We start from the raw sequence: 25,112 nt of genomic DNA on the forward strand, positions 1-25,112 counted from the left end.
TCTCCGTTAAATGGGATGCAGTGACTGAGGGAAATGGGATGCAGTGACTGAGGGAAATGGGATGCAGTGACTGAGGGAAATGGGATGCAGTGACTGAGGGAAATAGGATGCAGTGACTTTTGGAAATGGGATGCAGTGATTGAATTAAATGGGTGCAAGTGACAGTGGAGATGGGATGCAGTGACTTGGGGAAAGGAGATGCAGTGACTGTGGAAACGGGATGCTGTGACTGAGGGTAACTGGTTGAGGCGGCTAAGTGAAATGGGACGCCGTGTCTCTGTGAAATGTGATGCGGAGACTGTGGGGAAATGGATGCAGTGACTGAATGAAATGGGATGCAGTGACTGAGTGAAATGTGATGCGTTGACTCATGGAAAGGAGATGCCGTCACTGTGGGAAATGGCATGCAGTGACTGAGTGAAATGGGGAGCTGTGAATGAGTGAAATGGGAAGCTGTGAATGAGTGAAATGGGCTGCAATGACTGAGTGAAATGGGGTGCTGTGACTGATGGAAATGGGATGCAGTGACTGAGGGAAAGGAGATGCAGTGACTGAGGGGAATGGGATGCAGCGACTGAGTAAACTGGGATGCAGTGACTGTGTGAAATGGGATGCCGTGACTGAGGGTAATTGGATGCCGTGACTGAGGGTAATTGGATGCCGTGACTGAGGGTAATGTGATGCAGTGACTGAGGGTAATGTGATGCAGTGACTGAGTGAAATGGGGTGCAGTGACTGATGGAAATGGGATGCGTGACTGAGTGAAATGGGATGCGGTGACTGAGTGAAATGGGATGCGGTGACTGAGGGAAATGGGATGCGGTGACTGAGGGAAATGGAATGCGGTGACTGTCGGGAATCGGGTGCGGTGACTGATGGAAATGGATGCACTGTCTCAGTTGAACAGGATTCAACGTCTCCGTTAAATAGGATGCAGTGACTGAGTCAAATGGGATGCAGTGACTGAGTGAAAAAGGATGCAATGACTGAGTGAAATGGGATGCAGTGGCTGAGTGAAATGGGATGCAGTGACTGAGGGTAATGGGATGCACTGACTGAGGGAAAGGAGATGCAGTGACTCTGGGAAATGGAATGTTGTGACTGATGGTAATGGGATGCACCGTTTCAGTTCAATGAGATTCACTGTCTCAGTGAATTGGGATGCTGTGACTGAGGGTAAGCAGATGCAGTGACTGTGGGAAATAGGTTGCAGTGACTGAGGGAAATGGGACGCAGTGACTGAGGGAAATGGGATGCACTGACTGAGTGAACTGGGGTGCAGTGACTGAATGAAATGGGATGCAGTGACTGAATGAAATGGGATGCAGTGACTGAGGGAAATGGGATGCAGTGGCTGAGGGAAATGGGATGCAGTGGCTGAGGGAAATGGGATGCAGTGGCTGACGGTAATGGGATGCAGTGGCTGACGGTAATGGGATGCAGTGACTGAGTGTAATGGGGTGCAGTGGCTGCGTGAATTGGGATGCAGTGGCTGCGTGAAATGGGATGTAGTGACTGAGTGAAATGGGACGCCCAAACTGAGGGAGATGGGAGGCACTGACTGAGAGAAATGGGATGCAGTGACTGAGTGTAATGTGATGCCGTGACTGTGGGGAATTGGGTGTGGTGATGATCGAAATGGATTCACTGTTGCAGTTGAATAGGATTCACTGTCTCCGTTAGAAGGGACGCAGTGACTGAGTGAAATGGGATGCAGTGACTGAGTGTAATGGGATGCAGTGACTGAAGGAAATGGGATGCAGTGACTGATGGAAATGGGATGCAGTGCCTGAGTGATATGGGATGCAATGACTGAGTGAAATGGGATGCAGTGGCTGAGTGAAATGGGATGCAGTGACTGAGGGTAATGGGATGCACTGACTGAGGGAAAGGAGATGCAGTGACTCTGGGAAATGGAATGTTGTGACTGATGGTAATGGGATGCACCGTTTCAGTTCAATGAGATTCACTGTCTCAGTGAATTGGGATGCTGTGACTGAGGGTAAGCAGATGCAGTGACTGTGGGAAATAGGTTGCAGTGACTGAGGGAAATGGGACGCAGTGACTGAGGGAAATGGGATGCACTGACTGAGTGAACTGGGGTGCAGTGACTGAATGAAATGGGATGCAGTGACTGAATGAAATGGGATGCACTGACTGAGTGAAATGGGCTGCACTGACTGAGGGAAATGGGATCCACTGACTGAGGGAAATGGGATGCAGTGACTGAGGGAAATGGGATGCAGTGACTGAGGGAAATAGGATGCAGTGACTGATGGAAATGGGATGCAGTGAGAGAGTGAAATTGGATTCAATGACTGTGGAAATGGGATGTAGTGACTGAGAGAAATGGGATGCAGTGACCGAGTGAAATGGGATGCCGTGACTGTGTGGCTTTGGATGTGGTGATTGATGGAAATACATTCACTGTCTCAGTTGAATAGGATTCACTGTCTCCGTTAAATGGGATGCAGTGACTGAGGGAAATGGGATGCAGTGACTGAGGGAAATGGGATGCAGTGACTGAGGGAAATAGGATGCAGTGACTTTTGGAAATGGGATGCAGTGATTGAATTAAATGGGTGCAAGTGACAGTGGAGATGGGATGCAGTGACTTGGGGAAAGGAGATGCAGTGACTGTGGAAACGGGATGCTGTGACTGAGGGTAACGGGTTGAGGCGGCTAAGTGAAATGGGACGCCGTGTCTCTGTGAAATGTGATGCGGAGACTGTGGGGAAATGGATGCAGTGACTGAATGAAATGGGATGCAGTGACTGAGTGAAATGTGATGCGTTGACTCATGGAAAGGAGATGCCGTCACTGTGGGAAATGGCATGCAGTGACTGAGTGAAATGGGGAGCTGTGAATGAGTGAAATGGGAAGCTGTGAATGAGTGAAATGGGCTGCAATGACTGAGTGAAATGGGGTGCTGTGACTGATGGAAATGGAATGCAGTGACTCAGGGAAAGGAGATGCAGTGACTGAGGGGAATGGGATGCAGCGACTGATTAAACTGGGATGCTGTGACTGAGTGAACTGGGATGCCGTGACTGAGGGTAATTGGATGCCGTGACTGAGGGTAATTGGATGCCGTGACTGAGTGAACTGGGATGCTGTGACTGAGTGAACTGGGATGCTGTGACTGAGTGAACGGGGATGCAGTGACTGAGTGAAATGGGATGCAGTGACTGCTAAATGGGCTGCAGGGTCTGTTGGAAATGGGATGCACTGACTGAGGGGAATGGGATGCAGTGACTGAGGGGAATGGGATGCAGCGACTGAGTGAACTGGAATGCAGTGACTGACTGAAATGGGATGCAGTGACTGACTGAAATGGGATGCAGTGACTGACTGAAATGGGATGCACTGACTGAGTGAAATGGGCTGCACTGACTGAGGGAAATGGGATGCAGTGACTGAGGGAAATGGGATGCAGTGACTGAGGGAAATAGGATGCTGTGACTGATGGAAATGGGATGCAGTGAGAGAGTGAAATTGGATGCAATGACTGTGGAAATGGGATGTAGTGACTGAGAGAAATGGGATGCAGTGACCGAGTGAAATGGGATGCTGTGACTGTGTGGCTTTGGATGTGGTGATTGATGGAAATACATTCACTGTCTCAGTTGAATAGGATTCACTGTCTCCGTTAAATGGGATGCAGTGACTGAGGGAAATGGGATGCAGTGACTGAGGGAAATGGGATGCAGTGACTGAGGGAAATGGGATGCAGTGACTGAGGGAAATAGGATGCAGTGACTTTTGGAAATGGGATGCAGTGATTGAATTAAATGGGTGCAAGTGACAGTGGAGATGGGATGCAGTGACTTGGGGAAAGGAGATGCAGTGACTGTGGAAACGGGATGCTGTGACTGAGGGTAACTGGTTGAGGCGGCTAAGTGAAATGGGACGCCGTGTCTCTGTGAAATGTGATGCGGAGACTGTGGGGAAATGGATGCAGTGACTGAATGAAATGGGATGCAGTGACTGAGTGAAATGTGATGCGTTGACTCATGGAAAGGAGATGCCGTCACTGTGGGAAATGGCATGCAGTGACTGAGTGAAATGGGGAGCTGTGAATGAGTGAAATGGGAAGCTGTGAATGAGTGAAATGGGCTGCAATGACTGAGTGAAATGGGGTGCTGTGACTGATGGAAATGGGATGCAGTGACTGAGGGAAAGGAGATGCAGTGACTGAGGGGAATGGGATGCAGCGACTGAGTAAACTGGGATGCAGTGACTGTGTGAAATGGGATGCCGTGACTGAGGGTAATTGGATGCCGTGACTGAGGGTAATTGGATGCCGTGACTGAGGGTAATGTGATGCAGTGACTGAGGGTAATGTGATGCAGTGACTGAGTGAAATGGGGTGCAGTGACTGATGGAAATGGGATGCGTGACTGAGTGAAATGGGATGCGTGACTGAGTGAAATGGGATGCGGTGACTGAGGGAAATGGGATGCGGTGACTGAGGGAAATGGAATGCGGTGACTGTCGGGAATCGGGTGCGGTGACTGATGGAAATGGATGCACTGTCTCAGTTGAACAGGATTCAACGTCTCCGTTAAATAGGATGCAGTGACTGAGTCAAATGGGATGCAGTGACTGAGTGAAAAAGGATGCAATGACTGAGTGAAATGGGATGCAGTGGCTGAGTGAAATGGGATGCAGTGACTGAGGGTAATGGGATGCACTGACTGAGGGAAAGGAGATGCAGTGACTCTGGGAAATGGAATGTTGTGACTGATGGTAATGGGATGCACCGTTTCAGTTCAATGAGATTCACTGTCTCAGTGAATTGGGATGCTGTGACTGAGGGTAAGCAGATGCAGTGACTGTGGGAAATAGGTTGCAGTGACTGAGGGAAATGGGACGCAGTGACTGAGGGAAATGGGATGCACTGACTGAGTGAACTGGGGTGCAGTGACTGAATGAAATGGGATGCAGTGACTGAATGAAATGGGATGCAGTGACTGAGGGAAATGGGATGCAGTGGCTGAGGGAAATGGGATGCAGTGGCTGAGGGAAATGGGATGCAGTGGCTGACGGTAATGGGATGCAGTGGCTGACGGTAATGGGATGCAGTGACTGAGTGTAATGGGGTGCAGTGGCTGCGTGAAATGGGATGCAGTGGCTGCGTGAAATGGGATGTAGTGACTGAGTGAAATGGGACGCCCAAACTGAGGGAGATGGGAGGCACTGACTGAGAGAAATGGGATGCAGTGACTGAGTGTAATGTGATGCCGTGACTGTGGGGAATTGGGTGTGGTGATGATCGAAATGGATTCACTGTTGCAGTTGAATAGGATTCACTGTCTCCGTTAGAAGGGATGCAGTGACTGAGTGAAATGGGATGCAGTGACTGAGTGTAATGGGATGCAGTGACTGAAGGAAATGGGATGCAGTGACTGATGGAAATGGGATGCAGTGCCTGAGTGATATGGGATGCAGTGACTGACTGAAATGGGAGGCAGTGACTGCGTGAAGTGGGAGGCAGTGACTGAGTGAAATGGGACGCCGTGACTCAGTGTAATGGGATGTAGTGACTGAGTGAAATGGGATGCAGTGACTGAGTGAAATGGGATGCGGTGACTGAGTGAAGTGGGGTGCAGTGGCTGCGTGAAATGGGATGCACTGACTGAGTAAATTGGGATGCAGTGACTGAGGGAAATAGGATGCAGTGACTGAGTGAAATGTGCTGCAATGACTGTGTGAAGTGGGATGCAGTGACTGATGGAGATTAAATGCAGTGTCTGATGCAAATTGGATGCACGGACTGAGTGAAATGGGATGCACTGACTGAGGGAAATGGGATGCACTGACTGAGGGAAATGGGATGCAGTGACTGAGGGAAATGGGATGCACTGACTGATGGAAATGGGATGCAGTGACTGAGGAAAATGGGATGCAGTTACTGAGGGAAATAGGATGCAGTGACTTTTGGAAATGGGATGCAGTGAGTGATGGAAATGGGAGTCAGTGATTGAATGAAATGGGTGCAAGTGACCGTGGAGATGGGATGCAGTGACTTGGGGAAAGGAGATGCAGTGACTGTGGAAACGGGAAGCTGTGACTGAGGGTAACGGGTTGCAGTGGCGAAGTGAAATGGGACGCCGTGTCTCTGTGAAATGTGATGCGGAGACTGTGGGGAAATGGATGCAGTGACTGAATGAAATGGGATGCAGTGACTGAGTGAAATGTGATGCGTTGACTGATGGAAAGGAGATGCCGTCCCTGTGGGAAATGGCATGCAGTGACTGAGTGAAATGGGGAGCTGTGAATGAGTGAAATGGGATGCCGTGACTGAGGGTAATTGGATGCCGTGACTGAGGGTAATGTGATGCAGTGACTGAGGGTAATGTGATGCAGTGACTGAGTGAAATGGGGTGCAGTGACTGATGGAAATGGGATGCGTGACTGAGTGAAATGGGATGCGGTGACTGAGGCAAATGGGATGCGGTGACTGAGGGAAATGGAATGCGGTGACTGTCGGGAATCGGGTGCGGTGACTGATGGAAATGGATGCACTGTCTCAGTTGAATAGGATTCAACGTCTCCGTTAAATAGGATGCAGTGACTGAGTCAAATGGGATGCAGTGACTGAGTGAAAAAGGATGCAATGACTGAGTGAAATGGGATGCAGTGGCTGAGTGAAATGGGATGCAGTGACTGAGGGAAATGAGATGCAGTGACTGAGGGAAAGGAGATGCAGTGACTCTGGGAAATGGAATGCTGTGACTGAGGGTAAGGGGATGCACCGTTTCAGTTCAATGAGATTCACTGTCTCAGTGAATTGGGATGCTGTGACTGATGGAAAGCAGATGCAGTGACTGTGGGAAATAGGTTGCAGTGACTGAGGGAAATGGGACGCAGTGACTGAGGGAAATGGGATGCACTGACTGAGTGAACTGGGGTGCAGTGACTGAATGAAAGGGGATGCAGTGACTGAGGGGAATGTGATGCAGTGACTGAGTGAAATGGGATGCACTCACTGAGTGAAATGGGATGCAGTGGCTGACGGTAATGGGATGCAGTGACTGAGTGTAATGGGGTGCAGTGGCTGTGTGAAATGGGATGCAGTGACTGAGTGAATTGGGATGCAGTGACTGAGGGAAATAGGATGCAGTGACTGAGTGTAATGGGATGTAGTGACTGAGGGAAATGAGATGCAGTGACTGAGGGAAATGAGATGCAGTGACTGAGGGAAATGAGATGCAGTGACTGAGGGGAAGGAGATGCAGTGACTGTGTGAAATGGGTTGCAGTGACTGTCAGAAATGGTTTGCAGTGACTGAGGGAAATGGGACGCAGTGACTGAGTGTAATGGGAAACACTGACTGAGTGAACTGGGACGCAGTGACTGAGGGAAATTGGAAACAGAGACTGAGTGAAATGTGATGCAGTGACTGAGGGAAATAGGATGCAGTGACTGAGTGTAATGGGACGCAGTGACTCTGGGGACATGGGATGCAGTGACTGTCTGAAATGGGAGGGTGTGACTCACTGAAATGGGAGGGTGTGACTCACTGAAATGGGAGGCAGTGACTGAGTGAAATGGGATGCAGTCACTGAGTGAAATGGGATGATGTGACCGTGGGAAATGGGATGCAGTGACTGAGGGTAATGGGAGGTAGTGACTGAGTGAAGTGGGATGTAGTGACTGAGTGAAATGGGATGCAGTGACTGACGTAATGGGAAGGAGTGAATGAGGTAATAGGGATGCAGTGCCTGACGGGCCTTGGGGTGCAGTGACTGAGTGAAGTGGGATGCAGTGACTGAGGGAAGTGGGATGTAGTGACTAATGGAATTGGAGCGCAGTGACCGCATCAGATTTGGAACTGGGTCATGAGCCTGGCCAGGTGTTAGATTTGGAAGTAGGTGATCACCTTGGTGATAGCGATCACAATTCTAAGATAATAAACTGCCAACCTCAGCGATCACAATTCTGTTATGTTTACTTTAGTGAAGGAAAGGTAGAGGTGTACACCACTGGGCAAGAGTTATCTGGGGGAAAGGCAATTCCGATGAGATTTGGCAAGATTTTGGGAGCATAGGATGGGGAAGGAAACTGCAAGGGATGGGCACAATAGAAATGTAGAGCTTATTCAAGGAAAAGTTCCTGTGTATCCTAGATAAGTATGTACCTGTCAGGCCGGGAGGAAGCTGTAGAGCGCGGGAGCCGTGGTTTACGAAGGAAGCGGAATCTCTGGTCAAGAGGAAGCAGAAGGCTTCTGTTACTATAAGATGTGAATGCTCAGTCAGGGTGCTTGAGGGTTACAAGGTAGCCAGGAAAGACGGAAAGAGAGAGCTCAGAAGAGCCAGGAGGAGATTTGAGAAGTTGTTGGCGGATAGGATCAGGGTAAACCGTAAGGTTTTCTATCGGTATTTAAGAAATAAAAGAATGAGAAAAGTAAGATTAGGCCCAATCAAGGATAGTAGTGGGAAGTTGTGTGTGGAGTCAGATGAGATAGGGGAAGCGTGAAATGAATATTTTTCAACAGTATTCACTCTAGAAAACGACAATGTTGTCGAGGAGAATACAGAGATACAGGCTACTGGACTAGGTGGGATTGAGGTTCACAAGGAAGAGGTATTTGAAATCCTACAGAGGGTGAAGACAGCTATGACCCCTGGGCCGGATGGGATTTATCCTCGGATCCTCGGGGAATCCAGGGAGGAGATTGCCGAGCCTTTGGCATTGATCTTTAACTCATCATTGTCTGCAGGAATAGTGCCAGATGACTGGAGGATAGCAATTGTGGTTCTCCTGTTCAAGAAGGGGAGTAGAGACAACCCTGGTAATTATCGGCCAGTGAGCCTTACCTCAGTTGTTGGTAAAGTGTTGGAAAAGGTTCTAAGGGACAGGATTTATAATCATCTAGAAAAGAATAAATTGATTAGGGATAGTCAGCACAGTTTTGTGAAGGGTAGGTCGTGCCTCACAAACCTTATTGAGTTCTTTGAGAAGGTGACCAAACAGATAGATGAGAGTAAACCGGTTGATGTGGTGTATATGGATTTCAGCAAGGCGTTCGAGAAGGTTCCCCATAACAGACTATTGTACAAAATGCAGAGGAATGGAATTGTGGGAGATATAGCAGCTTGGATCGGAAATTGGCCTGCTGAAAGAAGACAGAGGGTGGGAGTTGATGGGAAACGTTCATCCTGGAGACCAGTTTCTGGTGGTACCGCAAGGGTCGGTGTTGGGTCCACTGCTGTTTGTCATTTTTATAAATGACCTGGATGAGGGCAGTGAAGGATGAGTTAGTAAATTTGCAGACAACACTAAGATAGGTGGAGTTGTGGATCGTGACAAAGGATTGGTTGCAGAGAGACACAGATAAGCTGCAGAGCTGGGCTGAGAGGTGGCAAATGGAGTTTAATGCAGACAAGCGTGAGGTGATGCACTTTGGCAGGAGTAACCAGAAGGCAAAGTACAGGGCTAATGGTAAGATTCTTAGTAGTATAGATGAGCAGAGAGATCTCGGTGTCCATGAACACAGATCCTTGAAAGTTGCCATCCAGGTTGACAGGGCTGTTAAGAAGGCATACAGTGTTTTAGCTTTGATTAATAGAGGGATCGAGTTCCGGAACCAAGAGGTTATGGTGAAGCTGAACAAAACTCTGAAGCGGCCGCATTGGAGTATTGTATACAGTTCTGGTCACCGCATTATAAGAAGGATGTGGAAGCTTTGGAAAGGGTGCAGAGGAGATTTACTAGGATGTTGCCTGGTATGGAGGGAAGGTCTTACGAGGAAAGGCTGAGGGACTTGAGGCTGTCTTCATTAGAGAGAAGAAGGTTGAGGGGTGACTTAATTGAAACATATAAAATAATCAGAGGGTGAGATAGGGTGGATAGGGAGAGCCTTTTTCCTAGGATGGTGATGGCGAGCACGAGGGGGCAGAGTTTTAAATTGAGGGGTGAAAGATACAGGACAGATGTCAGAGGTAGTTTCTTTACTCAGACAGTAGTAAGGGAATGGAACGCTTTGCCTGCAACGGTAGTAGATTCGCCAACTTCAGGTACATTTAAGTGGTCATTGGACAAGCATATGGACGTACATGGAATAGTGCAGGTTAGATGGGCTTGAGATCGGCATGACAGGTCAGCACAAGATCGAGGGCCGAAGGGCCTGTACTGTGCTGTAATGTTCTATGTTCTATCTTCTCTGGCTAGCTCTCCCTGTGCTCCGTGTGATTTAACTTCCCTACTGGACTCCTGTGAGGAACCTTCTTGAACGCCTTACTGAAACCCATATACGTCCATGTTTCTGCCTCAATCAATGCTCTTCATTACTACTTTAAAAAACTCATTCAAATTACATGAGTTATGATTTCCTGTGCCCATGTGTCCTCGGATCCCATGGACTGTTTCCTGTTCTAACAGTCTTCAAATGGGGAATCTTGTCAAAAGCTCTGCTGAAGCCCAAGTAGACTGTGTCAAATGCATTGCCCTCATCCACACACCTAGTTAGCTCTTCAGTCATAGATTCATAGAGTCATACAGCACAGAATCAGGACCCTCACTCCTAATCATCTGTACTGATCAGGTGTCCCAAACTTAACCGGTCCCATTTGCCTGCGTTTGGTATCCGTCTAAACCTTTCCTCATTGTGTACCTGTCCAAATGTCTTTTAAATACAGAAATTTTATCTGCCTCTACCACGTCTGTTGGCAGCTCATTGCATTCACGCACCACCCTCTGTGTGGGAAAAGTTGCCGGTCGGGTCACTTTTAAATCTTTCCCCTTTCACATTTGAACCTGCTCCCTTCTAGCTTTGGACTCCCCTACCTTGGTTATTCCCCTTATCAATGCCCATCATGATTTTTTACACCTCTGGAAGTCACCCCTTCGTCTCCGATACTCCAGGGAAAAAGTCCGAGCCTATCCACCACTCCTCGTAAACCCTCCAGTCCCGGCAATGACCTTTTGTAATTATTTTTGCACTCTGTATAGTTTAACAGCATTCTTCCTACGGCAGGGTAACCAGAATTCACTGAAGTATTATGACATAGAACATAGAACATTACAGCGCAGTACAGGCCCTTCGGCCCTCGATGTTGCGCCAACCTGTGAATCCAACCTGAAGCCCATCTAACCGACACTATTCCATTACCATCCATATATTTAGCAATGTTCATTTAAATGCCCTTAAACTTGGCAATCTACTCCTGTTGCAGGCAGGGCATTCCGCACCCATATTACTCTCTGAATAAAGAACCTCCCTCTGACATGTGTCCCATATCTATCTCCCCTCAATTTAAACCTATCTCCACTCGTGCTCACCATCACCATCGAGGAAAAAGACTATCGCTGTCCACCCTATCTAATCCTCTGATTATCTTGTATGTCTCTATTAAGTTGCCTCTTCACCTTCTTCTGACAAAAACAGCCTCAAGTCCCGAAGCTTTTCCTCATAAGACCTTCCTTCCACACCAGACAAGATCCTAATAAACCCCCTCCAAATCCTTCCGATAATGTGGCGATCAGAACTGTACGCAATAGTCCAAGCGCGGCCGCACCAGTGTTTTGTACAGCTGCAACATGACCTCATGGCTCCGAAACTCAATCTCTGTACCAATAAAACCTAACACGCCGTACGCCTTCTGAACAAGCCTATCAATCTGCGTGGCAACTTTCAGGGATCTACGCACATGGACACCGAGATCTCTCTGCTCATCCACACCACCAAGATTCTGGGCAGCACGGTGGCTCAGTGGTTCGCACTGCAGCCTCGGGCAATTGTCTGTGCGAAGTTTGCACGTTCTCCCCGTGTCTGCTTGCATTTCCTCCTGGTGATCCGGTTCAGGCGGATAAGGGAGGGGAGGGGAATATGTGTCTGGTGGCGGCATCCTGCTGGTGGTGGTGGAAATGGTGCCTGAGGTTGGTATGGATGTGGGTATGTGGGTTGATAGGTAAGGTCAAGTGGAACCTTATTGCTATCTTGGGAGGGAAGAGAAAAGGTGAGGGCAAAAGTGCTGGGTTGGACACAGTTGAGGACCCTGTCGACCACGGAGCCGGAGAATCCTCAGTTGAGGAAGAAGATGGACATTTTGGAGGCTCCCTTGTTGATGTTGGCCTCATGAGAACATGTTCGATGGAGATGGAGGAAGTGAGAGAAGAGGTTGGAGTCTTTACAGAAAGTGGGGTGTGAGGATATATAGACCAGGTAGCTGTGAGAGTCAGAGAGTTTGTAATGGAATTAGTGCGAAGCCTACCCCCCGGAATGGAAGCAGAAATGTTGAGGAAGGGAAGGGTGGAGTCAGAGGTAGAGCAGGTGAAAGTGAGGGCAGGATTGAAATTGGAGGCGAAGTTGATGAAGTTTTCCAATTTCAGACAAGAGAGAGAAGCAGCCGGATGATATCATTGATGTGTCGGAGAAAGTGTTGTGGGTGGGAATGTTCCACGAACCCCGTGAAGAGACAGGTTTAACTCGGGCCCACGCAGGTGCCTGGAGCTGCTCCTCTTACCCGAAGGAAATGAGAGGAGTTAAACAACAAGTTGTTGAGGGTGAGGATGAGGTCGACCAAGTGGAGGAGGGTGGTGGTGGGAGGGGCATGTTCAGGTCTTTGCTCCAAGAAGAAGGGGACAGCCCTAAGAACCTCCTGGTGGGGAATGGATGTGTAAAGGAATTACACGTTCATGGTAAAGAGGACGCAGCTGGAACCGGCAAACTGATGTTTTTAAAACTGCGTAAAATATCAGAGTATTTCTGGATGTACGTGGGTAGTGCTTGGACCAGGGGACAGAAGATTGAGTCAAGGTCGGAAGAGTGTAGAGGGCTGTTGTAGGCTGCAGCGGGACATTGACAGGATGCAGAGATGGGCTGAGAGGTGGCAGATGGAGTTCAACCTGGATAAATGCGAGGTGATGCATTTTGGAAGGTCGAATTTGAAAGCTGAGTACAGGATTAAGGATAGGATTCTTGGCAGCGTGGAGGAACAGAGGGATCTTGGTGTGCAGATACATAGATCCCTTAAAATGGCCACCCAAGTGGACAGGGTTGTTAAGAAAGCATATGGTGTTTTGGCTTTCATTAACAGGGGGATTGAGTTTAAGAGTCGTGAGATCTTGTTGCAGCTCTATAAAACTTTGGTTAGACCGCACTTGGAATACTGCGTCCAGTTCTGGGCGCCCTATTATAGGAAAGATGTGGATGCTTTGGAGAGGGTTCAGAGGAGGTTTACCAGGATGCTGCCTGGACTGGAGGGCTTATCTTATGAAGAGAGGTTGACTGAGCTCGGTCTCTTTTCATTGGAGAAAAGGAGGAGGAGAGGGGACCTAATTGAGGTATACAAGATAATGAGAGGCATAGATAGAGTCGATAGCCAGACACTATTTCCCAGGGCAGAAATGGCTAGCACGAGGGGTCATAGTTTTAAGCTGGTTGGTGGAAAGTATAGAGGGGATGTCAGAGGCAGGTTCTTTACGCAGAGAGTTGTGAGAGCATGGAATGCGTTGCCAGCAGCAGTTGTGGAAGCAAGGTCATTGGGGTCATTTAAGAGACTGCTGGACATGCATATGGTCACAGAAATTTGAGGGTGCATCCATGAGGATCAATGGTCGGCACAACATTGTGGGCTGAAGGGCCTGTTCTGTGCTGTACTGTTCTAGATGAGTTCTGTGGGGCAGGAACAGGCTGAAACAATGGGTCTGCCAGGACAGTCTCATTTGTGGATTTTTAGGGGGACGTAGGAGCAACCTGTGGGGAGCTGTGGCCTTTCAGCTTGGAAACAGAGGGGGAAGATCACCAGATAGACCAAGATCAGTTACTGCAGTAGATACAATGGCCCGGTGCGGTCATGGTCCAGGAGAAGTCGGAGGAGGTATCTGAGGGCTGGCGCTCAGCCTCTGCAAGGTAGACTTCAGCTCACCAGACCACAACAGCACCACCTTATCGGCAGGCTTAATAACAAAGTCAGGGTGAGATATGAGTGCGTGGAGGGCAGTCAGTTGGGCAGGACGTAGGTTGGGTTTGGTGCAGGGAACAGAGAAATTGAGGTGATAGCACGTCGACAGTTCTCAATGAACAGATTGAGTGCACCTGCATCGCCACCTTAACAATTCTGCACTGAGGGGTGCCATTAACTGTATATTTTTCTGTAATAGTTGATTTCCCAAAGTGGAGCATCTAACATTTAATGGATTAAAATCCACTTGCCGTTTCTGCAACTGATCTATATCCTTTTATGACGTCTACACTCATCCTGATTCTCCCAATCATTCTATTGTCTGCAAACTTGCTAACCCATACATCTATATTTTCACCTCAGTCATTTTGTATAGACCACAAACAGCAGAGGTCCCAGCACAGATCCCTGCGGAACACCAATCGTCCTGGATCTACAGCCTGAAAAGCACCATTCCACCTCTTGCCTCTGTCTTCTCTGGGCAAGCCAGTTGTGAATCCAAGCATCCAAGCCACCATTGACTCGGTGCATCTTAATTTTCTGGATGATCCTATCATGAGGTACCTTGTTGAAAGTATTGCTAAAATCCATGTCAACAATATCCACTGCTCTACCTTCATTGATCACATTCGTCACCTCCTCAAAAAATTCAGTCAAGTTAGGAAGACATGACCTGCCCTGCACAAAGCCATGCTGACTGTCCCGAATGAGGCCATGCTGTTCCAAATACAGATAAATACAATCCCTAAGAATTCTCTCCAATAGCTTCCAATGAACGATGAGAAACTCGCTAGTCGAGTGTTTCCTGGATTGACCCTATTTCCCTTCTTGAACAGAAGAAGAACATTTAGCAACTTGCTAATCCTCCAGTACCCCTCCAGTGGCTACCAAGGATACAAAGATATTGCTGAATGCTCCGACAATCTCTTCTCTCACCTGGCTCAAAAACCTTGAGGAGATACCATTGGGTCCTGAGGACTTATCCACCTTAATGCTCTTTCTTGATTTCAAAATGCTGTTATCACATGAGCATGCTCCACACAAATCCCACTATCCTCCACACCCTTCGCCTGAGTGAATAGTGATGCACGGACTTAATTTAGGATCTTGCCCACATCCTCTGCTTCCAAACACAAGTTCCCTCCTTTATCCTGAATGGTCGTACCTTCTTGCTGTTTATCCCCTTGTTTTAGATGTATGCACAGAATGCCTTGGGATTTCCTTCAACCCTCCTTGCCAAGGTCATTTGACCGCCTTTCTTTTTCTGCTTTCTTTATGTCAGCCCTGTTCGATTTTAGCTTCCTAAACCTGACATATTTTTGTTTTTCCCTTTTGACTAACTTCACAACCTCCCCAATTATCCAAGGGTCTTTTACCTTGCCATCGTTGTCCTTCCTCCTTCCTGATCCTAAACTCATAAGCAGGCCTTTAAACAATTCCCATATGGCAAATGTGACAGCTCCTCCCAATTAACACTCCCCAGCTCCTACCTAAAATTGATATAATTTACTCTCCCCCAAGGTCCTGACTTATACTTCTTCATAGCAATCTTAAAATTTAAGGAGTTGTGATCACTATTTCCAAAATGCTTTCCCACCCTTCTCACCAGTTACCTGACCAGGACAACGTCCAGTATGGCCCATCTTCTATCCACATACTGTGTCAAGAAACTCTCTTGGATAGACTTAACAAATTCAGCCTCATTTAAACTCTTGTTGTCAGGGAGTCCCAGTCAATACTGGGGAGGTTAAATTCACTGACTGTGACAACTCTGACTTATTGCATTGTTTCAAAAGCTGCCTACATATTTGTTCCTCAGTGTGTCAGTGGCAAAAGGGGAGCAGGCTATTAGTTTAATCTGATCAGAGTGATTGTGTCTATCTTATTTTTGAACGCTACCTCTGTTGCCTCAGTGGGCAAGCCCTCCAGAATGTCCTTTCTCGGTACAGATGTAACATTTCCCACAGGTTAGGAGTGCACCTCCTTCTTTTATCTTCCCCTCTATCTTGTCTAAAGCAATGAAACCCTGGAACATTGAGCACCCAGTCCGGTCTCTGTCTCAACCAAGCCTCTGTAATGGCCTCAACATCAGAGTCCCATGTACTGATCCAGGCTCTAAGCTCATCTGCCTTACCTGTAATACTCCTGGCAGTGAAATAAACATATTTCAGCTTGTTCGTGCCATCATGTTCATGTACCTGTCTCTAACTGCCATTCTTTTCTGATTTATTGGTCCCAGCATGTACCTGCCATCAATTCATCTACTTGCCGACCTGCTGCTCTGGTTCCCAGCTGCCTGCCAGTCTTTAAATCCTCCCAAGTAGCACTAGCAAACCTCCCTGTGAGGGTATTTGTTCCCGTTCAGTTTAGGTGCAACCCATCCCTCTTACACAGGTCACCCCTTGCCAAAGAAGCGGTCGCAATTATCCATGAACCTGAAAGCCTGCCCCCAGTACCAGCTCCTTCACCAATGCATTCATCTCACCTATCTTTCTCTGACTTAACTCACGAACATGTGGCACTCGTGGCAACCCATAAATTATTACCCTCTAGGTCCTGCCTTTCAGCCTCTTTGCTAACTCCTTGTACACAGTCCGCAGGATCTCATCCCTCTTTCTACCTACGTCATTGGTACCAATGTGCACAAAGGCCTCTGGCTGCTCACCCTCCCCCTTAAGAATTTCTTGCAACCACTCAGAGATGTCCTTGACCTTGGTACCAGGGAAGCAACACACAGCCCTGGTATCTCAAATGTGGCTACAGAAACTATGCCCCCAACGAATGAGTCTCCAACCACGATCACTCACTTGGATTTGCCTGACCCTGTCCCACAGCAGGGCGGTTTGTACCACGGACCTGGCAGCTGCTGATTATATAACCGTTCCAGTTTAGTTTTAGATCAGTGTTAACCTTGATTAAGTGGATAGCCAAGCACCTCAGTGGGCGACAGCACAGGAGAATTAAATTCTTAAGCTCACGGATTCTGTGAGAGTCAAAGACAAGCACTGAATTGTTCTAACCTCATTTCCAACACCTGGCCCATTACCCTGCATGGCTTGGATAACACTTGCACATTTAAAAAAATGTAAGGATGATGTGAGGGTAAGGACATGGAATTTTGTGATATGGTCATATTTGCTCTTGTTGGAGCTGATTGCTGCTTCGCACTTGTATGGTGCAAATGTCACTTATCGTTTATCAGGCCAAGCCTGATCGTTGTCCAAGTCTCACTGTATTTTCTCATCGTTGACTTCACTGTTGGAAAAGTCATGAATTCTGCTGGACACCTGGACAATATTCAATGAACGTTCATGTCTCCACTTTGGTTCAAATGAAGACATGACTTCAGCCAGTGCAGGTATCCAGTGAATGCCACTGACTCAATTTTCTATTCCTCTGCTTAACACCACATTCAATCAGAAGTTGCCTTGGTGGAAATGACAGATTGCACTTTCCTTCCTTTTCAAGCTCAGGATCTCTGATCATATTTGTGGTAAATCCTGAACGAGGTTACGAGAAGTGTGGCATGACGAAAAGTAAACTGAACCTTAGTGTGCAGCTGTTTGACAGCACTGTCATCCAGATGTTGCATTACTTTGCTGATGATTGAGAATACATTGAGGTCAGAATTGGTCAGCACAATTTGTCTGCCGATTGCGTGATAGGTCATCTTTCTCTGAAATGTGAGTGTTGCAAGTGTTTAAAAATGTACTGGAAAACATTTACTGTTGGTGTGGCGACCTTGGGGCACATTGTTCCAGTACAGTTTGTGGGATGCTGCCAGGTGCCATGGCATTTGCAGTATCCGGAACATTCAGTCTTGTCATTGCATGAAATAATTTGAATTGCGTGTAAGTTAAGATCTGTGATGCCTCCTCAGGATGAGGGCAAGAAGATCATCCAGACTGGTGAATGGTTTCATCTGCTCCTTCACCTTTTGTTCGTAACATCTTGTAATAACTGCCATGTAGCCTGATGAGAAACTAAAGCTCACCTTGATTCATTTGCATTTGAAGGTGCCTATTTTTCCCAAACAAAAGGACCCATCACTGAGCGGGAAGTATGGAGAATGTTATAGACATCAGTGGTGAGATAATGCTGGATCTTGACCAGCAAAACCATTGTTGTGTTGGTAAAATGCAAACAAAAATCTATATGATGTAAACTTTATTCTCAGCTAATCCCTTTAACAAATGACAGATTCTGATGTCGGTAACTGGAAAGCCTCCATTGTTGGAGGACGAGAAGCCGTATCCAATTGAAGCAGCACAGGCTTCTGCGATGACTGTGGAAACCACTGCTTATGCCTTGCTTCAAGCATTGTCAAGGAATGATATTGACTATGCAACACGGATTGCGAGGTGGCCAACGATGCAACAGAACTATGGTGGTGGATTTCACTCGACGCAGGTAAATGCTTGAGATCACAAGAACAGGCATTCAGATATTTCCATTGATCATGTTACTAACTGGTGGTTGTTGCAGTTTGCAATCAAACTGGACACTGCATTTTCATCTGCAGGTTTGGTGCATTGGCACAAATTCCAGTTCTTCAATGGTGTTAATCCTTGGTTAAATTCTTACATGCACTTTGCCTGCGCATCACTTTTCCTCTTGGCATTGTCCTTGAAAAGTACCTGTTTCTGTAAACCTTCACTTACTTGTCGTAGGATCATTGAGGGACAGCATAATAGAGTGCTATGGCAATGGAACAGACCCTTCAGCAAATTGTATGTGCCCTCACAACATGCAAGTCCCGAACTATTCTCATCACATTTCCCAGCACTCGACCCAGAGCCTTGTATGCCTTGGCATCGCAAATGCCCAATCAAAGACTTGTTAAATGTTATCATGCTTTCTGCCTCTACCACCCACACAGTCGGTGCGTTCCACATTCTCACCACAGGTTGGGTGCAAAAACAAGTAAGTTTCCTCAAGAGATAGTAGGAACTTGCCAATGCTGGAGAATCTGAGAGAACAAGGTGTAGAACTGGATGAACACAGCGGGCCGAGCAGCATCAGAGAAGCAAGAAAGCTGACGTTTCGGGTCGAGACCCTTCTTCAAAAATGGGGGAGGAGAAGGGGATTCTGAAAAAAATAGGGAGAAGTGGGGAGGCAGATAGAAGATTGGTAAAGGAGAAGTTAGGTGAACTGTCCTGTGCTGTCCACTCACTGTCCCCTGCTCCAGAATCATAGAATAAGAGAATTCTCCAGAATTAGACCAGAAGGCCATGAGACATAGGAGTGGAGGTAAGGCCATTCAGCCCATCAAGTCCACTCCACCATTTAAATCATGGCTGATGGGCATTTCAACACCACTTCCCTGCACTCTCCGCATAGCCCTTGATTCCTTTTGAGATCAAGAATTTGTCGATCTCTGCCTTGAAGGCGTCCAACATCCCGGCCTGCACTGCACTCTGCGGCAATGAATTCCACAAGCCCACCACTTTCTGCCTGAAGAAATGTCGTCTGATTTCAGTTTTAAATTGACCCCCTCGAATTTTAAGGCTGTGCCCACGGGTCCTCGTCTCCCCTGCTAACGGAAACAACCTCCTAGCGTCCACCTCTTCTAAACCATACATTATCTTGTAAGTTTTTATTAGTTCTCCCCTCAACTTTCTAAACTGCAGTGAGTCCAATCCCAGGATCCTTAGCCATTCATCATAGGTTAAGCCTACCATTCCAGGGACCATCCGTGTGAATTGAACAAGCACTTCATTCCATTGTGTCTGTAACCACTGAAGCCACACTAAGTTCACATTCGGCTCATGTTTTAGCAATAGGCCCTTTGCCTTGAATGTTATTTCATTTTAAGTGCTGCACCAACCCTTTTTCTTTAATGTGAAAAGATTATCCACCACCTCAACTAAAGTCCCAGACAATGAATTCCAAACACCCAGCACCTTCTGGGTGTCTTTTCTTTCCTGAAATTCCTTCTGAGCCTTTTAGCTTAAATGTATGTATCTCTTCCCCCCCGCCCCCCCCCGACCTCCCACTCCATGAATGGTCGTTCTGCTTCCCTCGCCTAGACCCATCAGAACGCAGACCATTTTTTCAGGACCTTCTTCAACCTTCTCTGTTCGGAAGAAAACAAGCCAACCTTATCCAGATAAAACAGTGATGCTGCCTGGCCTGCAGTGTTCCTCCAGCTCCACGCTGTGTTATCTCAGACTCCAGCATTGACAGTTCCTATTATCTCAAACTTATCCAGACTCTCCCAAGAGTTAAAATGCTTCACCCCCTCAGAACATCCTGATGAATGTCCTCCACACATGCTCAAATGCAATCACCTCTTTTCTATAATGAAGAGACCATTAGAACATAGAACATTACAGCGCAGTACAGGCCGTTCGGCCCTCGATGTTGTGCCGACCTGTCATACCGATCTGAAGCCCATCTAACCTACACTATTCCATGTACGTCCATGTGCTTTTCCATTGACGACTTAAATGTACCGAAAGTTGGCGAATCTACTTCCGTTGCAAGCAAAGCGTTCCATTCACTGACTACTCTCTGAGTAAAGAAACCGCAATGTCCAGTTTAGAATAACAAGCTCACAAGAGAGATGACCTGGTTTTAGACATCATTCGGGACCACAGACTCAGAGACAAAGCAAGACGACTCTGCGATTTGATGTAGAAACTGCTGACACTCCGAAGCCTGCAGCCCTCCTCCAATTCTCAAGTCAGAAGTGTGTCAATGACGGTGCAGATCCAACAACACTGAAAACAATCTTGAGTCGAGGCCAAAGCAGCCCCTTGATTGGCACCGTATCCATTCTCTCCACAGCCAACTCCAAGAGACAATAATGTGTCCCTGTACAAGATGCACTGCCACATTTTTTACCCACTATTCTGACAGACACCTTTCCAGACTTAGAAAACTCATCTTCAAGGGCAAGGACATCAGACATGGTAGCACTAACTCCAGTAAAAATCATCTCCAAGCTACTCACAAACTTATTTGGAAATGAATGGTTGTTACTGAGTCAATCTTTGTAATCTCTTTTGGAACAGCATTGTGGGTCTCTGTACAGCAACATGAAGCTGTTCAAGAAGTCAGTTCATGCTGGACAATCAGCAACAGCTATGTCTCATTAAAGAATAAATAAATCGGAAAGAAATCCATCTGAGAGTCACAGGCAAATGGGTACTTTTTTTGTTCACTCAGCAGATTGTGGGCTATTACCAATTTTGAAAATGACAAATGAAGCTTTTGTTTGGGTGGGTATTGACAGCAGCTGCCCCCAAAATAAAAAGAAAATGGGAACTGCAGATGCTGGAGAATCCAAGATAACAAAGTGTGGAGCTGGATGAACACAGCAGGCCAAGCAGCATCTCAGGAACACAAAAGCTGACATTTCGGGCAGAGACCCTTCATCAGAAAAGAGGGAGGAGGAGACAGTTCTGAAATAAACAGGGAGAGGGGGAAGGCAGATTGAAGATGGACAGAGGGGAAGATAGGTGCAGAGGAGACAGACGAGCAATAAGGAAGGAGAGGATCAAATATGAAGGTAGGCTAGCTAGTCATATTAGAAATCACAGTGAAAGCTTCTTTCAATACATAAGAAACAAACATGAGGCAAAAGTAGACACTGGGCCGCTCCAAATTGATGCTGGAAGGCTGGTGATGGGAGATAAGGAAGTAGCTGAAGGACTTAATAAGTACTTTGCGTCAGTCTTCACAGTGGAAGACATGAGTAGTATGCCAACACTTAGGGAGAGTCAGGGGGCAAAGTTGAGTACGGTAGGCATTACAAAAGAGAAAGTGCTAGAAAAGCTAAAAGGTCTAAAAATTGCTAAATCTCCTGGCCCCGAAGGGCTACATCCTAGAGTTCTGAGGAAGGTGGCTGAGGAAATAGCAGAGGCTTTGGATGTGATCTTTCAAAAGTCCCTGGAGTCAGGGTAAGTCCCAGATGATTGGAAAATTGATGTTGTAACCCCCTTGTTTAAGAAAGAATCAAGGCAAAAGATGGAAAATTACAGGCCGATTAACCTGACTTCGGTAGTTAATAAAATTCTTGAATCATTGTCAAGGATGAGATTTTGAAATTCCTGGAAGTGCAGGGTCAGATTAGAACAAGTCAGCATGGATGTAGTAAGGGGAGGTCGTGCCTGCCAAACCTGTTAGAATTCTTTGAAGAGGTAACAAGTATGTTAGCCCAGGGAAACCCAGTGGATGTTATCTATCTAGACTTCCAAAAGGCCTTACGTAAGTGTCTCACGGGAGGCTGCTGAGCAAGGTGAGGGCCCATGGTGTTCGAGATGAGCTACTGGCTTGGATTGAGGATTGGCTGTCTGATAGAAGGCAGAGAGTTGGGATAAAAGGCTGTTTTTCGGCATGGCAACCGGTGACGATTGGTGTCGCAGGTTTCGGTGTCGGGGCCGCAGCTGTACACCTTACGTATTGATGATCTGGATGAAGGGACCGGGGTCATTCTGGCGAAGTTTTCCGATGATACGAAGATAGGTGGACAGGCAGGTAGTACTGAGGAGGTGGAGAAGCGGCAGAAAGAGTTAGACAGTTTAGGAGAGTGGTCCAGGAAATGGCTGATGAAATTCAATGTGGGGTTTTGCACTTTGGTAAAAAGAATACGGGCATGGACTATTTTCTAAATGGTGAGAAAATTCGTAAAGCTCAAGTACAAAGGAATCTACAAGTGTTGGTCCAGGATTCTCTAAAGGTTAACTTGCAGGTAGAGTCCGTAATTAAGAAAGCGAATGTAATGTTGTCCTTTATCGCAAGAGGGTTGGAATATAAAAGCAGCGATGTGCTTCTGAGGCTTTATAAAGCTCCAGTTAGGCCCCATTTAGAATACCATGTCCAATTTTGAGCCCCACACCTCAGAAAGGACATACTAGCCCTGGAGCATGTCCAGCGGAGATTCACACGGATGATCCCTGGAGTGGTAGGTTTGACATATGATGAACGGCTAAGGATCCTGGGATTGTACTCATCAGAGTTTAGAAGGTTGAGAGGAGATCTAATAGAAACTTACAACATAATGTCTGCCTCAGAAGGGGTGGACGCTAGGAAGTTGTTTCAGTGAGGCCGGCCGAGACTAGGACCCGTGGGCACAGGCCTTAAAATTAGAGGGGGTAAATTTGAAACGGAAATGAGGTGACAATTGTAAAGCCAGAGAGTGGCGGCTTGTGGAAATCATTGCCACGGAGTGCAGTCGGGGCCAGGACGTTGGATACCTTCGAGGCAGAGATCGACTAATTCTTGATCTCACGAGGAATCAAGGGCAACGGGGAGAGTTCAGGGAAGTGGAGTTGAAATGCCCCTGAGCCATGATTTAAATGGTTGAGTGGACTTGATGGGCCGAATGGCCCTACTTCCACTCCGATGTCTTCTGGTCTTAAGTAAAAGGGGCGGACATGAAGCCAGTAGAGGTGAGTGTGGGTGTGGAGGTCGGGGAGGGGTTAGGTCAGTCTGGGGAGGACGGACAGGTCAAGGGGGCGGGAAGAGGTTTGGAGGTCGGGAATTGGGGTTTGGCTTGAGCTGGGAGGAAGGGATCGGTCAGAGGAAGAACAGATTAGGGGACGAGCTGGGCTGGTTTTGGGATGCAGTGGTGGGAGGGGAGATTTTGGAGCTTGTGAAATCCACGTTGATAGCATTGGTCTGCAGAGCTCCCAGGCTCAGTTAAGGAAGGACAATAAACACTGGCCAGTCAGTCATACATCCAGCAAAAAAAGTTTATTTTTTTTTTAAAAAAAGGATGCACCTGTTAATCAAGTGGCAAAGCATTATCGAGTTTTGAGAAGATTTGTAGCTCAGGGTTGAGGTTCTGGATGTAAGATTGCTCACTGAGCTGGAAGGTTAGTTTGCAGACATTTCGGCACCATTCCGGGTAAAATCTTCAGGGAGCATCCGGGGAAGCGCTGGAGTTAGGTCCCGCCTTCTCTTTAAGTGTTCCGGTTTCCTTGGGTTGGTGATGTCATTTCCGGGTCCTTTTCTCAGAGGATGGGAGGGGGATTTGGCGCCAACGTGTTCTCCCGAGTGTAGTTTGTGTGTGGCATGAACTGCCAGAGGAGCGACAGAGGCTGTTATACTCACAGTATTGAGAAGTCACCTGCAGGGACACATGAATAGGAAGGGGCTGGAGGGATATGGGCTCCAGGCTGGCAAACAGAACTAGTCAGTTACGGTGTCTGGTCGGCCTGGAGGAGTTGCACTGAAGCTTCTGTTTCCCTGCTGTACAACTCGACGACTCTGTCTCTCTCTCTCCCATTTTCTCCAAACCCACCCCCCGCCACACACACAATCTCTGTCTCTCCATCTCTCTGTGTGTGCCTCACTCTATGTCTCTGTCGTCTTGTCTCTGCCACCTCGCTGTGCACTTCTGTCTCTCTCCTCTCTACTCTCTCACTCTGTCTCTTTGGTCTCTGTGTGCGCCCCTCTCTATCTCTCGTCTTGTATCTGGCCTCCCTCTGTGTGTGCTTCTGCCGTTCTCTCTCCCCTGTCTCCCCCTGTCTCTCCGTCTCTCCCTGTGAACCTCTCTCTGTCCCCTCTCCCCCACCCCCCGTGTCTCTCTTCCTCTCTATCCGAGCCTCTCCACAAGCTCAGCAGGGAGCATTGTGAGTTTTTTTGAACGAAGTTTAAAAATCTCTATTTAAACCCAACCCATCCGCAATCAGACTGCATTTCTAATCCCCTCTCTCTCTCTCTCACACACACAGACACACACAGTCTGTCTCTTTCTCCCTCTCAGTAAATCCCCTTCCTCTCCTGTTCCTACTCACGCCTTTCCCCCGCTCTCCGTCGGCGACGAGTCCGCTGTCTGGATCCCTTTTCCCAGGAGGGTTCTGAGGACCCAGCTGTTCGGCAGCGGGGATCATCGCACCACGCTCCAGACCCCTACAACCTCATGTTCTCCAGCGGCCTCCAGCATGACCACCGGGCTGGGAGCAGGCATCCGGGCTGCTGGAGCGCTCGCTGCTCAGTGGCTCGGCCCTGCGTCGGGGAGCGGGGATCCATGGTGGGAGAAGGCCTCTTCACCCGCGCCTGGGCACAGCTGCCTGGCACCGAGCCCCGCGCTCCCCCGAGCATCCGGCCACGGGTCCGCGACGCCTTCCGTAGCTGAGCAGCCTACAACTATGTCCCACTGCAAGGTAAGCTGGGGGTGGTGGTTTGGGGTGAAGGGAGGATTGGGGACATGAGCACGGTCCCTGTTCACATCGTGCGCCGCTCCTATCCCAA

The 25,112-nt window shown here is 47.8% G+C and overlaps 1 protein-coding gene across 1 annotated transcript in view; it reads left to right on the plus strand.

Moving 5' to 3' along the window:
- The window catches only part of LOC132207614 (uncharacterized), a 318,527-nt gene that overhangs the window by 254,525 nt on the left and 38,890 nt on the right, over positions 1 to 25,112 (plus strand). Inside the window, exon 4 of the mRNA XM_059643558.1 lies at positions 18,111 to 18,320. Within this exon, the coding sequence (XP_059499541.1) occupies positions 18,111 to 18,320 (210 nt within the window). The remainder of the gene's footprint in view (positions 1 to 18,110; positions 18,321 to 25,112) is intronic.

The sequence above is a fragment of the Stegostoma tigrinum genome, unplaced genomic scaffold (assembly GCF_030684315.1).
Source record: "Stegostoma tigrinum isolate sSteTig4 unplaced genomic scaffold, sSteTig4.hap1 scaffold_111, whole genome shotgun sequence".
NCBI lineage: Eukaryota > Metazoa > Chordata > Chondrichthyes > Orectolobiformes > Stegostomatidae > Stegostoma > Stegostoma tigrinum.